Here is a 22,178-nt window from a genome sequence, read left to right on the forward strand (position 1 = left end):
TACTCAGCAGATACCTTCTATGTGCAGGAAATAGTTTATTTACTTTTGACCTAAATAAAAACAACTCATTTATTGTTCGCTTCTAGAGTATAAGGTGCTGTCTTTCATGTCTTTACATGAGTTATCTATTTTTATTTCCATATAAATCATATGAAAGGACTTATTTTTCTTTATGCACAGTAATTCCCTGATGTTATATTTTCCCAAAGACAGGATTTCAATTTTAGAATGAGAAAGGCCGATCCATATAGAGTCCACTTGTGTTCCGTGAATGGAAGTACCTAAGCCTTTCCTCCTACCTCCGACACAGACCGAGCGAAGACGAGCGCCAAGATGGGGAGTTAAAGACGATCTAGCCAAAGACAGCCTGTGGGAAAGAAGAAGTTCTAATGTGTTTCTGCTACTGGGTGAAGCTAAATTCTCCTGTTTCCCCATTACAGAATATTCCAGATCTGAAGATAGTAGTATCAAAGACAAATTGCAGCAATTTATATTTAAAATCTTATACAAATGGATCACAGACATAAAGAATGTTTGGGACTATTTGATTATTTTCCCAATCAGGTACGCCTTTTCTTTTCATTTTTATGTATAACAAAGTGCACAAACCTTAAGTGTAAAGTGCAACACATTTTTATACATGGGTACACCCCTAACATACCACCCAGATCAAGACACAGAGCAGACAGCCCAGCAGACCCTGCTGAGACCTGCCTCTGACTCGCCCAAGGGACCACTCCTCTGACTTCCAGCCCCAGAGATGACTGTTTCTGAACTTCATGTAAATGGACTGTACATAACATGCCCTCTTCTGTGTCTGGCATCTTTTGTGAACATTATGTCTGTAAGATTCACCCTGTGGTGAACCCTAATCCACTGCTGGTGGGAATGCAAACAGTGCAGCCTCTATGGAAAACAGAAAAAAAAATTAAAAATAGAAATACCTTATGATCCAGCTATCCCACTACTGGGTGTCTACCCAACGAACCTGAAATCTACAATTCAAAGAGGCTTATGCACCCCTATGTTCATCGCAGCATTATTCACTATAGCCAAGACATGGAAGCAACCCAAGTGTCCCTCGACTGATGAATGGATAAAGAAGATGTGGTATAGATAGACCATGGAATACTACTCAGCCATAAAGAAAAACAAAATCGTCCCATTTGCAACAACATGGATGGACCTGGAGGGTATTATGTTAAGTGAAATAAGCCAGAAAGAGAAAGACAAACAGGGCATGATTTCACTCATATGTGGAAGATAAACCAACACACACACAGACAGAACTGTTTGGTGGTTACCAGGGGCTAGGGGGGTGGGGAGTGGGCACAAGGGGTGAAGGGATGCACTTATATGGTGACTGATAAACAATAATGTACAACAAAAATTGCACAATTAAAAAAAAAAAAGATTCACCCTGTGGTTGTGTGTAGTAGTCTGTTCCTTTTTATTGCTGTGCAGTATCCCATTATGGGAATATTTATCCATTCTGCTGTTACTGGGCAAGTGGGTTATTTCCAGTTCCTGGTACCACAGAGGAACGCTGCTTGAACAGTCTTTTATGTGTGGGCACGCGTCCTCCATTCTCTTAGGCAGCAGATGAGAGCCGAAGGCACTGTTGTTGGTTCTGGGGACACTGCAACCAACAGTTCAGCTGTGGTCTCTTCTCTCACGTTGCTAACATTCTAGAAACCTTCACACTTAAGGCTTTCAACTCAACGTCCCTCCTCCTTGAATAACGCTATATTGTCTTCAAATCTGGACTACAGCACAAGGAAGAAATCAAGGAGGCTGTGCCTGGCTCGGCAGCAGCAACAGGCCCAGAGCAGTCTTCCAAGGGGCGGTCTTTGCTCCCGCTCTTTGATTCCCTGTTGGGCATTCATCTTTCATTCAGACTGACTGGGTCTGCTATGAGAGAAAAACAGCTCGAATATTTGTTTCCTTTCTCAGAACACAAAGTAGGCTTTGTATAGACAGGACTTTCTCATTTTAAAATTAAAACCCTATCTTTAGCATAGTACCATATCAGAAAACTACTGTGCACAGCAATAAAAATAAGTAACAAAGTTATCTCTAAGCAGAGCCCAATAGGAAAGAAAGTCCTCTAAACAGACTGAGGCTCTAGTCAAGGCTCTGGCACTCTTGGGCCAGCTTGCAAGACAGCTTTTACAGCAGTGGATCTGCAGGCACAGAGCCGTCTCAGAAAGGCCATGAGCTGAGCTGGGATCAGAGGAGGGAGTGGGATACACTGCAAAGAGCATGTGCTATAGCTCATGGCTGTGGGACCCTGGGCAAGAGCCCACCACTGGAACAACGTGTGCTAATGGAGGGGTACATACGAGGGGTTCACAGCTCACCAAAGAACTCAACAAAGGGTAGCAGCTATTATTAACAGCAGTAACCATACACAATAAGTCCTAAAAACAGAAGGTTTCAATAAATAGCTGTTGATTCTGATCTATTAGTAAAAATCTGGGAAATATTACGGACACAGCAACTTTAGAGTTAATTTTTTTTAATTGATGTCTTAGTTTATAACATCGTGAAATTTTGGTTGTACATTTTTGTCAATCACCATATACATGTCTCTCTACACCCCTTGTGCCCACCCCCTACCCCCGTTGCCCCTGGTAATCACCATACAGTTTTCTCCGTCCATGTGTTGGTTTATATTCCACATATGAGTGAGATCATACGGTGTTTGTCTTTCTCTTTCTGGCTTATTTCACTTAACATAATATCCTCCAGACCCATCCATGTTGTTGCAAATGAGACGATTTTGTCTTTTTTTATGGCTGAGTAGTATATTCCATTGTACATATATACCACTTCTTCTTGATCCAATCATCAGTCGAGGGACACTTGGGTTGCTTCCACTTCTTGGCTATAGTGAATAATGCTGCAATGAACATAGGGGTGCATAAGCCTCTTTGGATTGTTGATTTCAGGTTCGTTGGATAGATTCCCAGTAATGGGATAGCTGGATCATAGGGTATTTCTATTTTTAATGTTTTGAGGAATCTCCGTACTGTTTTCCATAGAGGCTGCACCAGTTTGCATCCCCACCAGCTGTGTATGAGGGTTCCTGTTTCTCCACATCCTCTCCAACATTTGTTGTTTTTTGTCTTGGTGATTATAGCCATTCTAACGGGCGTGAGGTGGTATCTTAGTGTTGTTTTGATTTGCATTTCCCTGATGATTAGTGATGTTGAACATCTTTTCATGTGCCTATTGGCCATCTGTATATCTTCTTTGGAGAAGTGTCTGTTCATTTCCTCTGCCCATTTTTTGATCGGGTTGTTTTTTTGTTGTTCAGTTGTGTGAGTTCTTTATATATTATGGAGATCAACCCCTTGTCAGATATATGTTTTGCAAATATTTTCTCCCAGCTGGTGGGTTATCTATTCATTTTGATCCTGGTTTTGTTTTGTCTTGTAGAAGCTCCTTACTCTGATAAAGTCCCACTTCCTTATTTTTTCTTTAGCTTCCCTAGTCTGAGGAGGCATGGCATCCGAAAAGATTCCTTTATGACCAATGTCAAATAGTGTGTTGCCTATATTTTCTTCTATGAGGTTTATAGTTTCAGGTCTCACCTTCAGGTCTTTGATCCATTTTGAGTTAATTTTTGTGAATGGCGATAGCACATGGTCCACTTTCATTCTTTTGCATGTGGCTGTCCAGTTTTCCCAACACCATTTATTGAAGAGACTTTCTTTTCTCGACTGTATGTTCTTAGCTCCTTTGTCAAAAATTAGCTGTCCATATATGTGTGGTTTTATTTCTGGGCTTTCAATTCTGTTCCATTGACCTGTGTGTCTGTTTTTGTACCAGTACCATGTTGTTTTGATTACTATTGCTTTGTAGCATGTTTTGAAGTCAGGGATTGTGATGCCTCCACCTTTGTTCTTTTTTCTTAGGATTGCTTTAGCTATCTGGGGTCTTTTGTTGCCCCATATGAATTTTAGTATTCTTTTTTCTATGTCTGTGAAGAACATCATTGGGATTCTGATTGGGACTGCACTGAATCTGTAGATTGCTTTAGGTAATATAGAAATTTTAACTACGTTTATTCTTCCAATCCACATGCATGGGATGTCTTTCCATTTCTTTACGTCATCATCGATTTCTTTCAATGTCTTAGTTTTCATTGTATAGGTCTTTCACCTCCTTGGTAAGATATATTCCTAGATATTTTATTCTTTCGAGTTAATTTTTAAGTAACTCTTCTACCAGAGTGCATAAGCTGACCTCATAGAAGGGAGTGCCCCAAGGACTAGGGGTGTCAGGAATGATTTATTACTAGGGCATGATGGGACAGAAACAGAAGGCAAGCATCTTTAAAAATTTCAAGGGCAATTTTAAATAGTAATTTTTAGGTCTGTTAAAGTTCATAATAAAAAAGTTTGGCTTATATTTTGTATATCTTTTTAAAAATTTCCTTTTTAGAATTCTTTTTTCATTTTTTTTTTTTTACAACTGAGGAAGATTCGCCCTGAGCTAACATCTGTGCCCATATTCCTCTATTTTGTATGTGGGTTGCCGCCACGGCATGGCTGCTGATGAGTGGTGTAGGTCCGCGCCCAGGAAACAAACCCTCGAACCCGCGCCGCCAAAGCGAAGCGTGCGAACTTAACCACTAGGCCATGGGGCCAGCCCCAAAATTTCCTTTTTCTAGTAACTGCTTTTTACTTTATTTTACAAAAGTATCAGGTCTACAATGGTTTAGAAAAAACCCAGAAATGGGCCCTTCCTCTCTGATAGCTTGAGAAGCTGCACTGGAAAGCGCCTCGGCCTAAAAGGCTGCATTTCCTGCACACAGACTCTGCATCCTAGGAGGAATACACTGCATTCACACACAACCAGGGACCTTGATAGCTAACAGCTGAAAATAATACACTTAAGGGAGCTCTAACAATAGCAAAAACAAATTAAGGTTTATTTATAACAAGAAAATCCAATAAAAAGATGTTCACCTCCTGAGTGATACCTGCAATGCTCCTTTGCAGAGTCCCTTTGAAAGTGGTAAAACCTCTCACTCGATCTATTATATTAGTCTTGGGTCAGGAGTGGCCCAAAGGGATTCTGGGACTGTCCACAGGAACTTTGTGTCACACGAGGTATACGATCTAGGAGTCTAGCTTCTCATCAATGCAGCTCGCGTGGCTGCTACGGATAACAGAGTAGGAGATAAAAGTCCTCTGAAAAGATTAATTGTGTATTCCCTACTCCCTTCACTGTTTACATGTTACACATTTAATCCTCAAGCCAACCCTATGACAAAAGTATTACCTGTATTTTATAGAGGATATTATTATTTTACAGATTAGTAAATTAAAGCATGAAGGGGTTAAACAACTTATGTAGGGTCATAAGAACTAGGATTTTTCATTCTCTGGCTGACTTCAAAGTCTAGGTTCTTTCTAGTAACACCTTGAAAAGGAGACTCCAGGACAGGAAGAATCATTGAGAGCAGAGCTGCAGCCTGCTCTGTTTCCTGCCACTTCCCAGGCCCCCCAGCCAGCCATGGCCTAAGGGCCCTGTTAGGGCTGTCCTCCTTCCTTCACTGCACTCCAGCCACTGCGGCTATTTTTCTGATCCTCAGACATACTTGGCTCCTCCCCACCTCGCCCTGGGCCCTTGCACTTGGAGTGCCCTCTCCCTGGAATGTTCTTCCCCAGATCTTCCTGGGCTGGGCCCCTGTTGTCATTTCAGCTGCTTAGCCTTCCTTGATGGCCCTGTGTGCTGTGTCTCTCCTCTTGTGCTCAGTTCTCTCTGTCACAATCAGGGGCTGGAGAGGAGGGCTGGACCTTGAGGACAGGAAGAATAGAGGGGCCAAGAAGGAGGCTGGGAGGGTCAGCTCACAGGCCTGGAGGACCCTGGCCAGGTCACCCTGTGGTAGCCCCTGGCAGATTTTTAAGTCAGAGAATGACAAGATCAGATTGGAGTTTTAGAAATATCGCTGCAGCTGTGGCACAAAACACAGCTTAGAGGGGACAATATTTCAGAGAGATCCCAATTTAAAATGCCCCGGGCAGGATGTTTGCATTTACTTGTCCCCCATCTCCTGGCCTTCGTTCCCCTGTCAGTGAAGTTATGACTCGTCTGCCCAGTTACTCATGCTGGAAGCAGGCCCCCAGCCTGACCGCTTGCTTGCTAGTCCCACCACCTACAACATCTACCTAACAAATACCCAAATCAAATGGGGTGGGGATTATTCAACTCATCTTATGACACCAATATTGTTTTGATCTTGAAACCACCAATGACAATAAATAAACATTCTCATTTATGAACATCAATACTAAATTCCAAGGAAATATCACAAACAAAATATAACACAGCCTTAAAAGAATGACCAATTACAACTTGAGGGACTTATCTCTGGAATGCAGGACTAGCATAAACCCAAGCAAAATGTCCCACATAACGCATCATGTTAAACCTTTTAAAAGTTTTCTTTTTTTTGGAGAAGGAAGATGTCTCTGAGCTAACATCTGTACCAATCTGCCTCTACCTTGTATGTGGGATGCTGCCACAGCATGGCTTGATGAGCGGTGTGTAGGTCCACACCTGGGATCCCAACTTTCAAACCCTGGGCCACCAAAGCTGAGCACTCGAACTTAACCACTACGCCACCGTGCCGGTCCCTAAAAGTTTTTTTTAAAAAACATACTATATTTAAAATATAGAGTCAGTATTATACTTAATGGAGAAAACTATTATAGGTAGCTTTAAAAATAAAAGTAGGAAAAGCAGGCAAGGAGCTATTTAATATAAAGTTGACAAGAGATGTTTCAGGAGAGAAATATGAGGTATATAACAAATACTGAAAACGAAGAAAGAAAATGTGTTAAAAAGCAACAACTGTGCATTCAGAAAATCCAAGGAAATCAGCCAAAAAGATTTCATGTGATAAATATTGGAAAATACAAGATAAATTCCTAAAAATCAACTGCATATGCACACAGAGAAATACACAACTAAAAAGCTCAATGAAAATGAGACACCGTTATAGCAGTGACAGGAAGCTCTAAATGAACGGGTATAATTTAATAAGGGAAGTAAGACGTGTACTTAAAGTTATAAAAGCTATATGGGAGAAATAAAGGAATTCAGGAACAAACATGGGGAATGTCCTTCTGAGCCAAGCAGACAAGTACACGGGGGATGTCACCCCACTTAGGTTATCCCGCAGACGTGATGTGGCACTGATCAGAACCCCTTTGGGGTACTTCATACAACTTCATAGGTGAACATAATTTGGAAGCTATCTGGAGTGACAAAAATGTTCTACATGTGGGGTATGGGTTACATGGACTTACGCACTTAAAAAAACTCATCAAACTGTACACTTAAGATCTGTGCAGTCTACTGTATGTAAATTATCTCAATTAAAAGAAAAAAACCAACCACTGACCAGCCAGTGGAGTAAATGCACGTCTTGAGCCTTTTATTCAGAAGACCAAGCCCAGCTCGAACTTGCCCACTGTGCTCCCGTAACAAGCTCCAGCCACGCCGGCACGGGCAGTTCTGAGAACAGTCTTACGACCTGTGTCATTATACACGCTGTTCCCTCTGCCTGGAATGTATTTCCCGAGCCTGTTTGCCTTGCAAACTCCAATTCCTCTTTAAGCCCTGGCTCTAACGTGATCTCGACTCTGAGCCTTCCCAACTCCTCCAAGCACTCCCGGGCCCTCTTCTGCTCTCGCTGCACGCTGCACTCCATCAGAGCAACATCACTGCTGCACATTCCACACTCTTGGTAGCGAACCCTTTGTCCAAATGCAATCGTACACAAGACACCAACATTTAAAAATATTAACTCTAGTTTGGAGAATCTGTAACATTTACTTTTTAAAACAAATCGATGTGAGAAAATAGGCTGTCTAGACAAAAAGTTTAAAACGTAGGGCTAGAGAACAGCAGTTATAGTCTTAGAACAGATTCAATACCTAAACAGATGCACCCGGATTAGTAGTAGTAAATAATAACCATCTTTTGCAGCTTGCCTTACAATCTCAAGATTTGCTTTAAGTAACTAATTTAGAAATCTGAAAGTACAGTATAAAACTTTTGTTCCAAAAGTAAATCACTCACAATGTCTCTCAACGTTTCCTATACCTTAATGCAAACATATGTGAAGAAGAACGCCTGGCAGGTTCAGTGCGCGGTCACACTATCTGCAGCAGGAGAGCACGTGCCAGGGGCAGCAGGCAGACCTGGTTAGGACCACAGACCCTGGGGGGGGGCTGCTGGGGTGAATTCTGGCTCTGCCACACACTAGCCAGTGACCTTGGGCAATTTCCTCATCTGCAAAATGAGGATAATAAAGGGCCAGGTTCACATTCCTTTACCCTTGTTTCTAAAATCTAAAAAGCACTGAAGAGTGAGAAGTTTGTTTGCTTTTTTACATGTGAAGCAAACTAATGTGGTGGCAAAACCTGACCTGAGCTGATGAGGTCTGTCTTTATACCTGCTAACGTGAACACTGGTGTTTTACTACAGGAATATTAGTGCTTTTAACTCTGGGGTGCTGTTGGAGTATTACATCATATATAGCACATGTATCATAGTAGTTTAACTTTCTAAAGTTAAAAACACAGTGAACTCTGAAGAACAGAGAACTCCTAAGAGTTTCAGATAAAGGATTCTGGTCCTGTCTCTTCCTCATAGGATGGTTGTGAAGACTGAACGACTTTCTATGTGAGAAATACATAGGACAGTGACTGACATGTGGTATTATGTATTATCCTAACTGCTGGACCGCAACAAGGGCATGTGCTAAGTAAGTGTAAGTGTGCAGCAGTTCCGTCTGGTAGTGCACTTAGTGTGGAGTGGGGGGTGACATCTGTAGGCCTAAATTAAAAAAAGGCAAGAAAGAGCTCCCTCCTGATGTGAGCACACACGTGCACGGAGATGGCAGGCTCGCTGAGGTCAGCCCCAGTATGTCCTGCAGTGGGGGCACTGGCCTCTCCAACAATGTGCTTCACCAAGTCTGACTGTGGAGCTTGCTTTGTTTAAAACTACAGTTTAAGATAAGAAAGCCAGATATAAAGAATGAAATCAGAACCACATACTGACGAATTTGGCAGAATACAGTTTGAAACCAGTATTATAATACCATTAAGTGTTGATTTAAATGTTTCTGTGTAAGACCTTAAGCGATTGAAGAACAGGGTTGTATCCTATCTTCATTGGTATCTTGTCCCTCAGTGTAGAGCTTGACACAGTTGGCCTCAGGGGATGTTTATTCAATCAGCACATGAGGGACTGGCTTTGGACTATCCAGGTAAAGTTACTGACTCGAGGTTTTGTGGAAACAGTAAGAATCCTGGTTCCTTTCAGCTATCTTTCTTTTCAGCCTACTTCAGGAAGACTGAAACAGCCATGTGGGGTGATGGGGGAGTGGGTTCTGAGGCTGAGGGCACAGAAGTGCTTGGTAGCGGGGCCACGAGTCCAAAAGGGCCCTTGTGTCAAGTGAGACACAGAGAACGCTCTCTCTCTGTCCCCAGGGGACTTCTGAGAGGCTGTCGACAAGAGTTGTCTGAGGAAGACATTTCCCACCCACAACTCCTGATACACGTGGGAGGAGGTTTGTATCTGACAGACGACAAGGAAGAGGAATGCCAGGAAGGCAAACCCTGGGATTCTTGGCTGTCTGTTTACACATCCTGCAGCAGCAAGACAAAGTTTTATGTGCAAGCCGACATTTTAGTGGGAGTTGTTTCTGTGTAAACACTGTAGTAATGCAAAACCCACAGACATGCTCACATCTCTGAGCCCATAATGCCACCGCTAAAATCTTAGAAATTTATCCTGAAAAAATAATTCCAGAAAAGCAAATAACCCATGTTGCAAGTTTTAGGGACCAGATGTAAACTATTAACTCTCGTGCTTTGGAAAAAATGGACTCTCGCGATCATTTGCAATATAGTAGACTCCAGCAGGGCTTAAAAAGTGGAAGAAACCTTTCTGAAACACAATTACCAGAAATCTCTCCTCTTTCTCCAGCCAGCGTTGGTCTTCTTCCATCTCCTGCTGCTGTCGGATGAGCCGCTCTTCCATCAGGTGGGTCGGCAGCACCTGCCCGATGCCTCGCAGGTCCAGGGCTGCGGAGTCCTAGAAGAGGAGGCAAAAACAGCACATCCACTCTCAGAAGTCTATTTATGATGCTCCTACTGTTTTCTGTGTATCTTTCCAAAAAACTAAGAAAAACAGCAAAGGTGGTGGAAATAGGGTCTCTCATGCCCTGTTTATGAAGGAGCAACTTTCCTGGAAGCTGCAAGTTAACATGTGCCAAGCATCTTTACAACAGATACAACCGTTTAGCTCACAGCTCCACTTGAAGGGAGTTTTTCTAAAGAAATAATCCAAGATACATGCAAAGAATGCATCATTAGTTATAGTACAAAACTGGAAACCATCTGGAAGTAAAATAACAGGAGGAGGATTAAATATGATAGATATATATTATGGAGTATGAAGCAGTCATCAAACATGTTTACTCCAAGGAAAAGAACATGAATAGCAGACAGCTATAGATGTTCTTAGATTCGAAGAAATAATTTTTAATATTATAGGAGTGGCTCTTGGTTTTACCATGAAAATTTAGTAAAAATTAACATGGTCCACAGAGCTGGTGGCTCAGTCTTCCCAGTTCTTCCTTGGCCTCATGTATATATTAATATGTTCAACTTAGGGCTCTGCCTTTCAAATGAATGGGATACTGATGGTAGCATCTCTCCTTTCTTTTTTGTAAAAAAGATTCACAGAACCAAAAAGCATTTGAGTAAAAGGAGTATCTTGGTCTTAGAATTAGGTCATCAATCAAGAAATCTTAGGATTTATAAATAAAAGGTACCTTGGGCAAAGCTTCATCAGTTAACATACCGAAGCCTAAGAATATCCAATTTACCTCCACGTTGGGCTGCCACATTGATATCTCCTGTGGTCTATGATTCCATGAATCTGTTTGGTCCAAAAGAGATGCCTGACCTGGGTAGATGCTGCCAGCCATGGCTGGGATTCCATGTGAACCAGGGTAGCCAGAGACCTGCGGATGAGTGAGGTGGCAGAGTCATGTTCTGACACAATATGACTTCTGCACAGTTCTGCTTCCCATGTGAAAGAAAGTAACTAAGATTACAGAGAATACTGTGGTAGCAGAATAATGGCCCCCCAAAGATGCCTATATCCTAATCCCTGGAACCTGCATATATGGTACCTTCCACGGCAAAGAGACTTTGCAGATGTGATTATAAATTAGGAATCTTGAGATGGGGAGATTACCCAACGTGATCACAAGGGGCCTTAAAAGTGTGAGAAGGAAGCAGAAGGGGAGAGAAAGGGAGATGTGACTATCGAAGAACGGTCAGAGATACAACACTGTTGGCTTTCAAGATGGAGGAAGGAGGCCAAGAGCCGCGGAATGTAAGCGGCCTCTATAAGCTAGTAAATGCAAGGAAATGGATTCTCAACTAAAGCTTCAAGAAAGGTAATCTGTTATGGCTGCATGAGACAACTAATGCAAACATCGACTAGAAAGTCAGAAATTATTTACTTTGGAATCTTACACTTACTTCAACGCTGAGAGCAGACCATCCTTGGATGTGAAAGCAACAGGAGCCCATAAACATGGCTAAACCATGCACTGCTCTAGAATTCTCTTTCCCGCCCAACCTGCTACTACTCCTCCAACAACAAACAAACAATCTCCCAAATGTTTGTCCTCTAATGAACGATGCTGATGGTGGGAGAAGCCATGCCTTCATGTTCTAACAGTGATGACTAAGGCAGAGAGAAGACATTTAGTTGGACATGGACAAAAATTTCAAGGCAGAAGGAAAATAAGAGGAATTTCTTTATTTGGTTCCCTCCATCACTCAAGAGAGAGAGAACAGAATCAGTATTTGTTTCCATAACTCATCAGGCTAGTATTGGATGGCCAGGGTTGTCAGTGAATTTTTTAATGAGTCAAATCCATATTTCAAATTTCAACACCTTCTTCAACAAAGATTTTGTGCATTTGTTAGGTCTCTAGGCATTGATTTATACCAAAATTTCATACTGACAATATGTAATTAATAAACTTTCAAATAAGATGTACAGATAGTGCTCACAGTTTACTTGAATGAAAATATTTTAATAATAAAAAATTCTACTAAACATAAAATGCTGTATCATGACTATTTTTTGTCAGAAAGGATATATTACTGCCAGAGAACTTTTAGGAATTTTCACAACAAAGAGATTTCAAAGAGATGAGCTAAGGCAGTTTTCTCCATAACACCAACTACGTGGGAGGATCAAATGGGCATTTTAGGCTAAAAAGGAACAGGAAATAACACCAGGAAATGTCCTACAGCTGTTCTCATTTACAAGCTAAGGAAACTTGGGGCTTGGGAGAGGTTAATCACTCATTTGTTTGATGAGAAAACGAATGCTTCCATCTCTTCACTGAACCCTTACTCTGTTCTACACACTGTTCGAGGCACTTGAAGTAGAGCCAAGTCCCTGTCCTCAGGGCCTTCCACTCCAGGGGGACAGACATCTCTGACCAACGTGTACCAGAGCCCCAAGTCGTGGAGGTGCTAGGGACTGACGTGCCCCAGTCACAGGGCCAGGACCCAGCGAGGCTGCCAGGACACAGAGTGCATTCTCTTTCTGCCAACAGCAGGTGCTGCCATGTCTTCTCTGAACAATTCTGGTACCCAATGCCCACTCAGAGCCCGTTGAGCTCTACTTCCTATTCTGGCCAGGCACAGACCCTGGGACTGCCCCGGTTCCTCTGCTGTCTGCTGGAGCTCTGGGTCTCAGCGATTACAGACGTGAGTCTTCTCTCTCTAGGCCACCCACACACCTCCAGCTGCTCTGACCACTGTCTTGGGTCAGGGTTCTGCCTCTTCCATTCCCGTGGTGATGAGCCACAGCATGAGGGAATCACTAATCTAGACTTAGGCTGACCAAGGGGCCCTGAAACCTCCTCTCACAGGAGCAGTACCTTATTCATCTTCGTGTTCCCAGTGTCTAGAACAGTGCTGGGAACAGAGGGGATGAAGAGTCAATGCCAGCTCACTGAATGATGAGTTGCCTTGGAGAATCCAAATGATTTACACCTTCCCCCAGGCAAGTGGGTTTCTCAGCACAGTGTCTCCCAAGACAGAGCTGTTAGTCATGCACCAGAATCACCTGTGGGTGCTTGTAAACAATGTAATATTCCTGGGCTCCACTTCAGAATTAGGAGATTGGGATTTGGAGGCAGTCAAGTAGGTAAAGAGCCTGACGTATACCCAATTTCACTGTTCTAAACTACCACCAACATATGTTCTAAACCATCAACAATGTTCTAAACTACCACCAGCACCAAGGTCTTTTCCTTTCTCGTAAGCAACGGCCTACATTCTCCCCCAGTACTCTAGTACCAACAGTTAAGAATTTTGATCCATATTGATCCAAGAGGCCTTAATTTAAGTCCTATTTTATTTAGCTCCTCATCACCAACAAATCATATATTATTTATTTGTATTTTAGATATTTTTCAGTCACCCACTTTCTATTAAACTCTGGTTATCACAACTAACCTAGTTAACCAGCTATGAACATCGATGGGCAGGAAGCCCAGTGCTATAAAAGGCACTCTGCCACAATAAAGCCATAACCAGCACAAATGACAAGAGATGATTTTATTTCTTGTAAATTATTTGACATATTTCTTTTTTGAATTATCAAAATAACATTATTATGGATAAACAATTTGTAGTACGGGCACAAAAAAAACTACTGACTTTGCTTCTGGTCCTTTCTTTCAAGGATAGTCTTTTCTAATTTGTACAGGCTATTTGTCTATAACTGTAACACTCTTTCCACACAGTTCCATATGGCAACTCATCTGGTTTTTAAGGTAATTTTGAATTTTATTCAAATTTATTATCATATTATTATATCATATTATCATATCATATATCATATCAAATATTATAAGACTAAACCACCCAGTTTAGTATTATCTCTGCATAGGTGTGCCCACGGGATTTGCCCTGCACTTTAACAGAAGAGAGGAAGAAAAGGGACCTGAGACCTGTGGGAGATGTGTCACTTGCCCCAATGGCTTTAAGACTGAGTGACTATAGCCCTCTGCACAGGGATGTCAAAACATCATTCACTTGGACAATTAAGAGGCTGACTACTTTCTTAGCTTTCTGCTTGCCAAATCATACTCATAAGTACAGAAATAAAAAAATACAAATATACACACTGAACCCCCCCCACCCCCAAATGTATTGAAGAATAAAATACATCTTATATCTGTGACGACTGGTATACCTGGTAATGATTGGTTTGTACCATGTGCTGTGGGCTGGGATAAAATCCTTCGCTGGACCTTGGACTAGGATAACCAGGTCTGCTGGGCTGTGAACAAATCAACAGAGCATCATATGAATGAGTATTTTGATTATTTTGGTAAATTTATGTTTTATTGAAAAGAACAGAAAAAGATATATTTCTAAAAGAGCTTAGTCGGAAAGAATGATAAGGAAAGTCAAGACATTTCAATGGGGGAAATCGTCTTTTCAACAAATGATGCCGGGACAACAGGATATCCACATGTGAAAAAACGAAGTTGGACCCTTTCCTTGCAGCATACACAAAAATCAACTCAAAATAGATCATAGATCTAATGTAAGAACTAAAACTATAAAACTCTTAGAAGAAAACACAGGAATAAATCTTTGTGACCTTGGGTTAGGCAATGGACACCAAAACCTCAATCAACAAAACAAAAAAAAAAGATAAACTGAACTTCATCAAAATTAACAGCTTTTGTGTTGCAAATGACACCATTAAGAAAGGGAAAAGACAACTCACAGAATGGAAGAAAATATTTGCAAATCATATACCTGATAAGAGATTCATATCGAGAATATATAAAGAACTCATATAACTCAACAATAAAATGACAATTTAATCAAACAGTGGGCAAAGGACTTGAGTAGACCCAAAGAAGATATACTGATGGCCAATAAGCACACGAAAAGATGCCCAACACCATTCGTAATCACGGGAATGCAAATCTGGATGCTTTCTGTGTGGTGAGCTGCATGCTCATTTTGCTTTGCTACTTACTGGCTGTGTGACCTCGGGCTAGTGAGTAAACTGACTGGCTTCCATTTCCTCATACACAAAATGGGAGCCGAGCTAGAGGAACTCTAAAGTCACTTCCAGCTCTAAAATTCTCATTCTGTTTGTGAGACACTTGAATTTAAAGCTCATAGCAAAAGAACGGTTTAGTCTGAAATAGCAGATAAGTCAATCAAGTCTTCTAAACCTGAGGTAAAGTGAAAACCCATTATTTGCCAACCAAATTAAGACCAGAAGGAAAGGAAGTGGCTTTAGGTCCCAGCAAGCCTTGGGGAGGAAAGAAAACCCAGTGCCTGTGTCTCTTTCCCAGGGACACACACGGTCCTGGAGGAACACACACTTTGCTTGAGTTAAGGTCAGAGTAAGTCTGAGTCTCTAAATCAGTCTCATTTCCCCTAGGCTTTGCTTACACTGTCCCCTCTGCCTGGAGTGTCTCCTACCTCAACCTGTAGATCACCTCCTGTCCTAAGTCTCTCCCACGTTACTTCTTTCATGGAGTGGCTCCTGATTTCTCCCACCTAACAGAAACCCAGGTCCTCTGCTCTCCTCCATAGCCCGTGTTCAAATCCTGACTTGGACTGCAGTTACTTCTATACTTGCTCTAGCCCTGCTATTATGGGCCTGTTAAATCTCTGTGTGCACAGCTAGGTACTTTACATACAATTTGATAATTCTGAGAGCAAGACTACCAAGCAATATTATTGCTCCATTTTACCGAGGATAAAACTGAGGCTCAGAGAAGTCAGGTAACGTGAATAGGCTGCACAGCTGGAAATGGCAGAACTGCCTGACTCCAAAATCTGCTGTGTGGTGATGCTACTCTATGACAAGTGCACTTTTGACTCAGCAAATAAAAAGGAAAATACAAAAGGAACTGATCAGAGAATGGCAACATCTCTATACAACATCCCATAGTGAGTCAAACACTTAAATGGGTAGCAAATGATAACACTTGTAAGGTTCCATTTCAAAATAAAAATAACAGGTAAAAAGATGAAAACACGTTTTATGGCAGACAAAACTACTGCACAAAGAATACTACAAAATCAAATTTTGCTAACCAAGAGATTAGCAAATGTATTTGAGAACGCACATATATTGCTAAAACAGTTCTGCTTTTGTTGTCTACAAATATGAACTCAGCATGGCAGTCAGGAGGGCAGGCTCTGAACCAGATGGTCGAGGGCATTTCACCTCTCTGTGCCTCCATATCCTCAACGATAAAGAGGGACAGGGCCGTCATGAAGATTAAATAAAGCTAACATAGGTCAAGTTCTTTGAGAATGGCTTCCAAGTATCCAAAAGTGTCACCTGCTCTTAAGTACTACGATTTAGCAGGGTCACTACATCTCCTCCTCAAAGACAGAAACTTGGATTTTAACAAAGCAAACTATGGAGCTGAGGGAATTTTTGTTGAAATCCTCCCAAGTGAGGAGAGACAAAGGAAAAACTGAAATATCCTAAACTAGTGGCTCTCAACCGGGTGGCGGTACTCTTGACTGAGTACAGGGTCTGTGAGAGGGTGCCCGAGATGATCACGACGAGCGGCACTTGGGGTGGCGGGCAGGGTCCAAACAGGAGCTGTTCCACTTTCAGATCTCTCCCCCAACCTCACGTAGGTGATTCAACAAGTCCTGTCATCTGAACCTAGAACCACCTCTGTTTTACATATGAACACAAATCATACTTCGAATAGTTTATCAGACACTGAACTTTCAGAATAGCAACTACTGTGTATACTGATGGACAATTTTACTGTTTTGTTTGAACTTTACCAAGACTTTTCACCGTGCTACAAAATCACATCACCAAGACGGATGAGATTCATATTCAGTTGCGGCTGTGGGGTCTGCATTTGTAGCTGCTGTATTCATGGTGAGTCCACACACAGGTGCGAGCACCTGGTTATTTCACCATGCCTCCTAGTGTAATCAGACCTGAGTATTTTATACACGTGTGTGCACGATGTTATTAAAAATTACTTGTATTTCTCTTGTGTAGTTAGTGGTCTCCCGGCAGTACTGGTACTTTGAAATCAGTAAGTCATTTTACTATGTATTTTATTTCAGGATTAGTAACTGGGACATTATAAAATATCTGTTAAATAAATGGAGGGCTGGGTCCAATTAGGGTTGAAAAACACTGTTCTGAGGCAGCTCCTCTCAAACATTTTATTTTCAGGACCCTTTACATTCTCAAAAATTACTGAGGACTCCAAGAGCTTTTGTTTATCTGGAATATGTCTACCAATATTTATATTATTAGAAATTAAAAGACACAAAAATAAACTAATTCCATGTTTAAAAAACAATTTTTCAAAACTAAAAAAATCCATGAGAAGGGTGGCACCTTTTACATTTATGTAAATCTCTCTCTTTTTTTTTTGTGAGGAAGATTAGCCCTGAGCTGACATCCAATGTCAATCCTCCTCTGTTTTGCTGAGGAAGACTGGCCCTGGGCTAACATTCGTGCCCATCTTCCTCTACTTTATATGGGACGCAGCCACAGCATGGCTCGACAAGCAGTGCGTCAGTGCGCACCCGGGATCCGAACCAGCGAACCCCGGGCCACCGCAGCAGAGCGCATGCGCTTAACCACTTGCGCCACTGGGCCAGCCCGTGTAAATCTCTTTCTTGTCAGGCTTAATTCAGGGCAGCAAGTTCTCGTATCCGCTTCTGCTTTCAGTCTGCTGTGATGTGCTGCTGTTTTGCTGCTGCATACAAAGAAAATCCAGCTTCACACCGCTTTGCAGGTGGAAAAGGGAGGAGTATTTTACTAGTTTCTTGGCACGACTGCGGATATTGTTTTTGGATACTACACCCAGGCTCAACAAGTGGCAGCTTCTGAGAGAGGACTTGCAATGTGGAATCTGAGTGTTCTCTGCCACATTATAATCCATTACTCTGTCTTGTACTGCAGACGGGCCTTTTACCCAAGTGTGATTTTGTGACATCCTGACCGATCATTTGGAAAACAGGGATCACTGAGTTATGCAGATCTTCCTAATATTGACACATTTTAGTATACAACATGAAAAAAAATCACATTTGTTAATATCATCCTGAACTCATCAGAAAAGTCTAATAACTGGGAAGCTGTCAAGGTCATGGTGATGGATGTGTTTTTCAAAATTCTAATTTTTGCTTGAAAACTCACATTTTATCATGCGCAACAAATCCGATCAGTTGTTTTCCTTGAAGAGACAGTCTTACATCTTTCTTTTTTGAGAAAATGTCTACCAAATGTGCAACTCTGAACAACTAGAGTATGTGTGCCAGCTCTTCTTTTAAGTAGAACTGGTCTTCCATGAAAACAGTGGCTAGTGTAGCTAGCCACTCAGTCACACAGCAAGAGCTCTCCCTGGAGACACGCCTCATGTCTGCTGTGCAGCAAAGAGCCTTATGTGTTCTTTCTATTTCCTCACACAGAAGCTTTTCACTGCTTCATCAAGGTCACTCTTAAGCAAACTGGCATCTTTTCTTATCGTGTGAGCACATGGTGAAGAATATAGTGACGAGTAGCATAGTCTGGTGCCACTGCCCTGATCTGTGCCAACGTGACAGCAGCTTTATCCACCATCACGTTTGCAACATCAGTGCAAATGTCAACACAGTGGACAAAGGCAAATGGCATCTTAACATCACTATGAAACAAGTTTTGATCTCATGGCCCTCTGAAATGGGCTTGGGGACCCCAGGACCAAGGATTTCACTTTGAAAACTGCTGTCCCGAGATCTTTTTATCCTGAGGCTCTCCATTGATCTAATGGGAATCTGTAGCATGACAACTTGCATGAATGAAATGAGGCTTAAATGGGACCCTTCCCACGCCAGGCTCTTCTCCAAATATTATTATGGGAAAAAAATTGGTATTCAGTACTGTTGAAGAGATAGTAACATATTTTTAATAATTAGCTTTGTGGCTATAATGCTTTTGCCATTAAGTATAATTAAGCTTTTAAGTTTGAATCTCAAGTGGGGGAGAGAAAAATATTTTTCTTTAAAAAAATAATTAAGCTAATTATACATTTTATTTATTAGTACACAAAATTTATCTACAAAAGCCTGAGACTCTACTTGAATTAAAGAAATCTAGGTGGAATTTAGCTGTCCTAAGATACCACAGGCAGAATTATAAACACTCACAAGGACCCAGAGTTTCCACTTCACAGGGCAGAGAAACTGCAAGAGGAAATACTGGCCTGCCATCTGGGAAACAAGGGACTCAGTTTAGACTTGTCAAATGCTGTGACCATAAAAGCAGAATTTGATTCTCAAGATGAATATGGAGAAGGTAAAATCTGCAAGCAGGATTTGATTCTGACCAGCAAGGGAGTGGAAGAATTAGTGTATCTGTCCACAGTCATCAAGCATCGGTGTGTTCATACTAGAGATGACTTTCTAGTCATTAGGACTTTTAATCTAGGGTTGCCAACCTTTTCCTTGAGGGGTCGAAGAGTGAATATGTACATCTTTGTGGGCCACACTGTCACGGGACCACTCCTCTGTCTGTGAGGGCGAAACCAGCCGTGGACAACACACAAGTGAGGGTGAGTTCATTTCAATAAACCTGAACAAGAACAGGCAGTGGGCTACAGCTTGCTGACCCTTGTTTTAAAGGGTAGAACAATCTCTGATTATACAAAACAGCCTCAAAATACGCACTTTGAAAACATCTCAAAAAAGGAAAAAGTGAGGATATTTAAAAATTTAAGCAGAACTCGTCTTTGTACTCTAAAACGAAAAAAGCCTAATCACCTCCACCCACAAATCTAATATAGCTTTCAAAATTTAGCCAAGTCAAAGTTATTAAAAAATTTAAATTAAAAATCCTACAGATTGAGATACAGAAAAATGTTTAGATGGAAAAAGTGCTTGAATTCTGTGAGTTTTAGGGGAATGCTGCATTAGTTGGTGCTCATCACCAAATAACTACAGTACCTCACACTTCGGTGACTACCTAGAGTACCGAGAATGCACAACCTCCTAAGAGGTAGGGAAGAGTAACAGTCTCCTGTCACTACAGGATGGAAGTGAGGTTCGGAACAGGCAGGTAACCTGCCCAGTCACCAGAGCCCCATGTGAACAGATCCACTTGGCCTCTAGGCCTGAGAATTAACTCTGAGACTCTCCTGCTTCCCAGTACTGGACTATTCTGCATTTGTCACTGAGTTAAGAAACTAGCAAACTTGTATATATAAAGTATAGGGCCTTAGATGCTGAGATGAGGGGTTCAAAGTCTTTCTGTGGGTAACCTAGGATTTGTTGTTGTTGTTAAACTAGGAGAGACAGAGAAACGTTCTGGTTTCATTGCTAATCACTCAAAGTTACACCTATGGACAGGTGACGTGGCCTTCCTTCTCTGGGCCTCCGTTTTCCTATTTGTTGAGGGGCTGGACGACGGAACCCTTCACTCACCTCTAAAATTCTGAAGACCTGTGTCAATCATCTGCATCCACTTTAAATGTGTGATAATGTTTACTGCTACACAGTTTAAAACGGACCAAGAAAATAGGAGCTTTCAGGCATCATGATAAAAAAAATGGGTACGATATTTAAATAGCACTTTGTGATAACAGCTTTCTGAACATTTTTCAAAAAGAAAATGAAGTATTGTCAAAGTTTCTTAATATATTTTTAGCTAACGAAATATCAAACAGAAGGTAACTATTAACTGCAATATAGGCTGTTATCTATTTACTTTCCAGAAAACAATCTGAACTGGATTTTTTGTGGCAAGTAAGCCAGTGTGTGAAAATACCATCCTGTCAAGAGCAAAAGGTGTACAAAGAATTCTTAACCTAACGAGAGTGTTTAAGGGCCAGCTATGGCCCAGACTCCCAGTCACAGCATAGGTGAGCACCAGGGGAGGCTCTGGCAGCCTCCTGGAGGTCAGAAGAATGGAGGTCAAGGATGTGAAGGGAGTGGCCGGGCAAGGCCTGAGGATGCTGCCGGCAGATCTTAACAAGCTAATGCAATGTGCTCCCAGTTCCCACACCAACAACCCAGCCACCAGCCACAGACAAGACAAAGGCAGAAAATATACACCAGTTTCTCAACAAAATGAAATAAAACCCAAAGGAACAGGGTCAGGTGGAATGTGACTCATTTTAAAATAAAGCAAAATGTGAAGTATTCATGGCCTGGTTTTAGTCCATCTGATATTTTAATCTTGACTTGATGATCAGCAAAGTCCCTGACAACCAACCAAGGAAAAACCTCCCCAAGCCAGGCTGCTATTTATGGCTGACGAGTGGGGGAGCAGTGTGGAGGATGACAAGGAAGAGCATGTCAAGATTACACCTAATCCAATCGTTCACTACTTACACAGCCTAGAGCTGAAATGCAAATCAGGAAAATGAGTGCACGTGAGGGGACTATGCAGAGGAGCAAGTAAGAAACAACAGTTGGTGCTATAATGATTGCTCTTAGCGTAACCTGATATTTGGTTTTCTCTCCATACACAGCAGCTGCCTCCACCATAAACCTCCAAAGTTAGTAAGAGTAATGCCAAAGTTGGGGTGGGGGCCTTTGCTACCTTGGGCGGCGCTTCGTCGGACCCTCCGGAGTCCCAGGACACTGTGACCTGTCTTCTGGACTCCATCCGCATCCGTTCTTCTTGCTGCACCTTCTCCTCCTCCAGGATTGTGCTAGAGAGACAATACATGGTTTAAGGGGAGCTGACAACCAGAGCGAGTTAGCACACACCAGGCCCCACCCTGACTTATCAAAGGAGCACCAGTTGGCTAAAAGCAGATGATGATAAAGAAAGGGAAAGAAGTTCAGGTTTCTAACTCTTTACAAAATGATTCTAGAACAGCCTTGGTCCAAATAGCAAGTCCGTTTACAGCACAGCCATAGGTAAGAAAAGGACAGCTGGTAAGACAAGGAGAAGTTGTAGAAAATCAAAGACAAGGCAAGATGGAATGTGTGCACGCCAAAGTTTACTTTGAGCAGAACAGAATCACCCTGAGAAATCCCAAGCAGCACTTTGTCAAGCACAGACCTGTCTCAGGCAGAGTCTTCACATGAACACAG

General features: G+C 41.9%; 1 protein-coding gene across 6 annotated transcripts in view; it reads right to left on the reverse strand.

The window, feature by feature from the left end:
• PTK2 (protein tyrosine kinase 2) overlaps positions 1 to 22,178 on the reverse strand; it is a 282,084-nt gene that overhangs the window by 18,903 nt on the left and 241,003 nt on the right. For all 6 annotated transcript variants that reach the window (XM_058564997.1, XM_058565000.1, XM_058564996.1 and 3 more), the window contains 4 exons: positions 21,679 to 21,790; positions 14,326 to 14,412; positions 10,919 to 11,056; positions 9,991 to 10,122 (listed from right to left, as the gene is read on the reverse strand). In XM_058564997.1, coding sequence (XP_058420980.1) covers positions 9,991 to 10,122; positions 10,919 to 11,056; positions 14,326 to 14,412; positions 21,679 to 21,790 — 469 coding nt within the window. The remainder of the gene's footprint in view (positions 1 to 9,990; positions 10,123 to 10,918; positions 11,057 to 14,325; positions 14,413 to 21,678; positions 21,791 to 22,178) is intronic.

The sequence above is a fragment of the Diceros bicornis genome, chromosome 21 (genome assembly GCF_020826845.1).
Source record: "Diceros bicornis minor isolate mBicDic1 chromosome 21, mDicBic1.mat.cur, whole genome shotgun sequence".
NCBI lineage: Eukaryota > Metazoa > Chordata > Mammalia > Perissodactyla > Rhinocerotidae > Diceros > Diceros bicornis.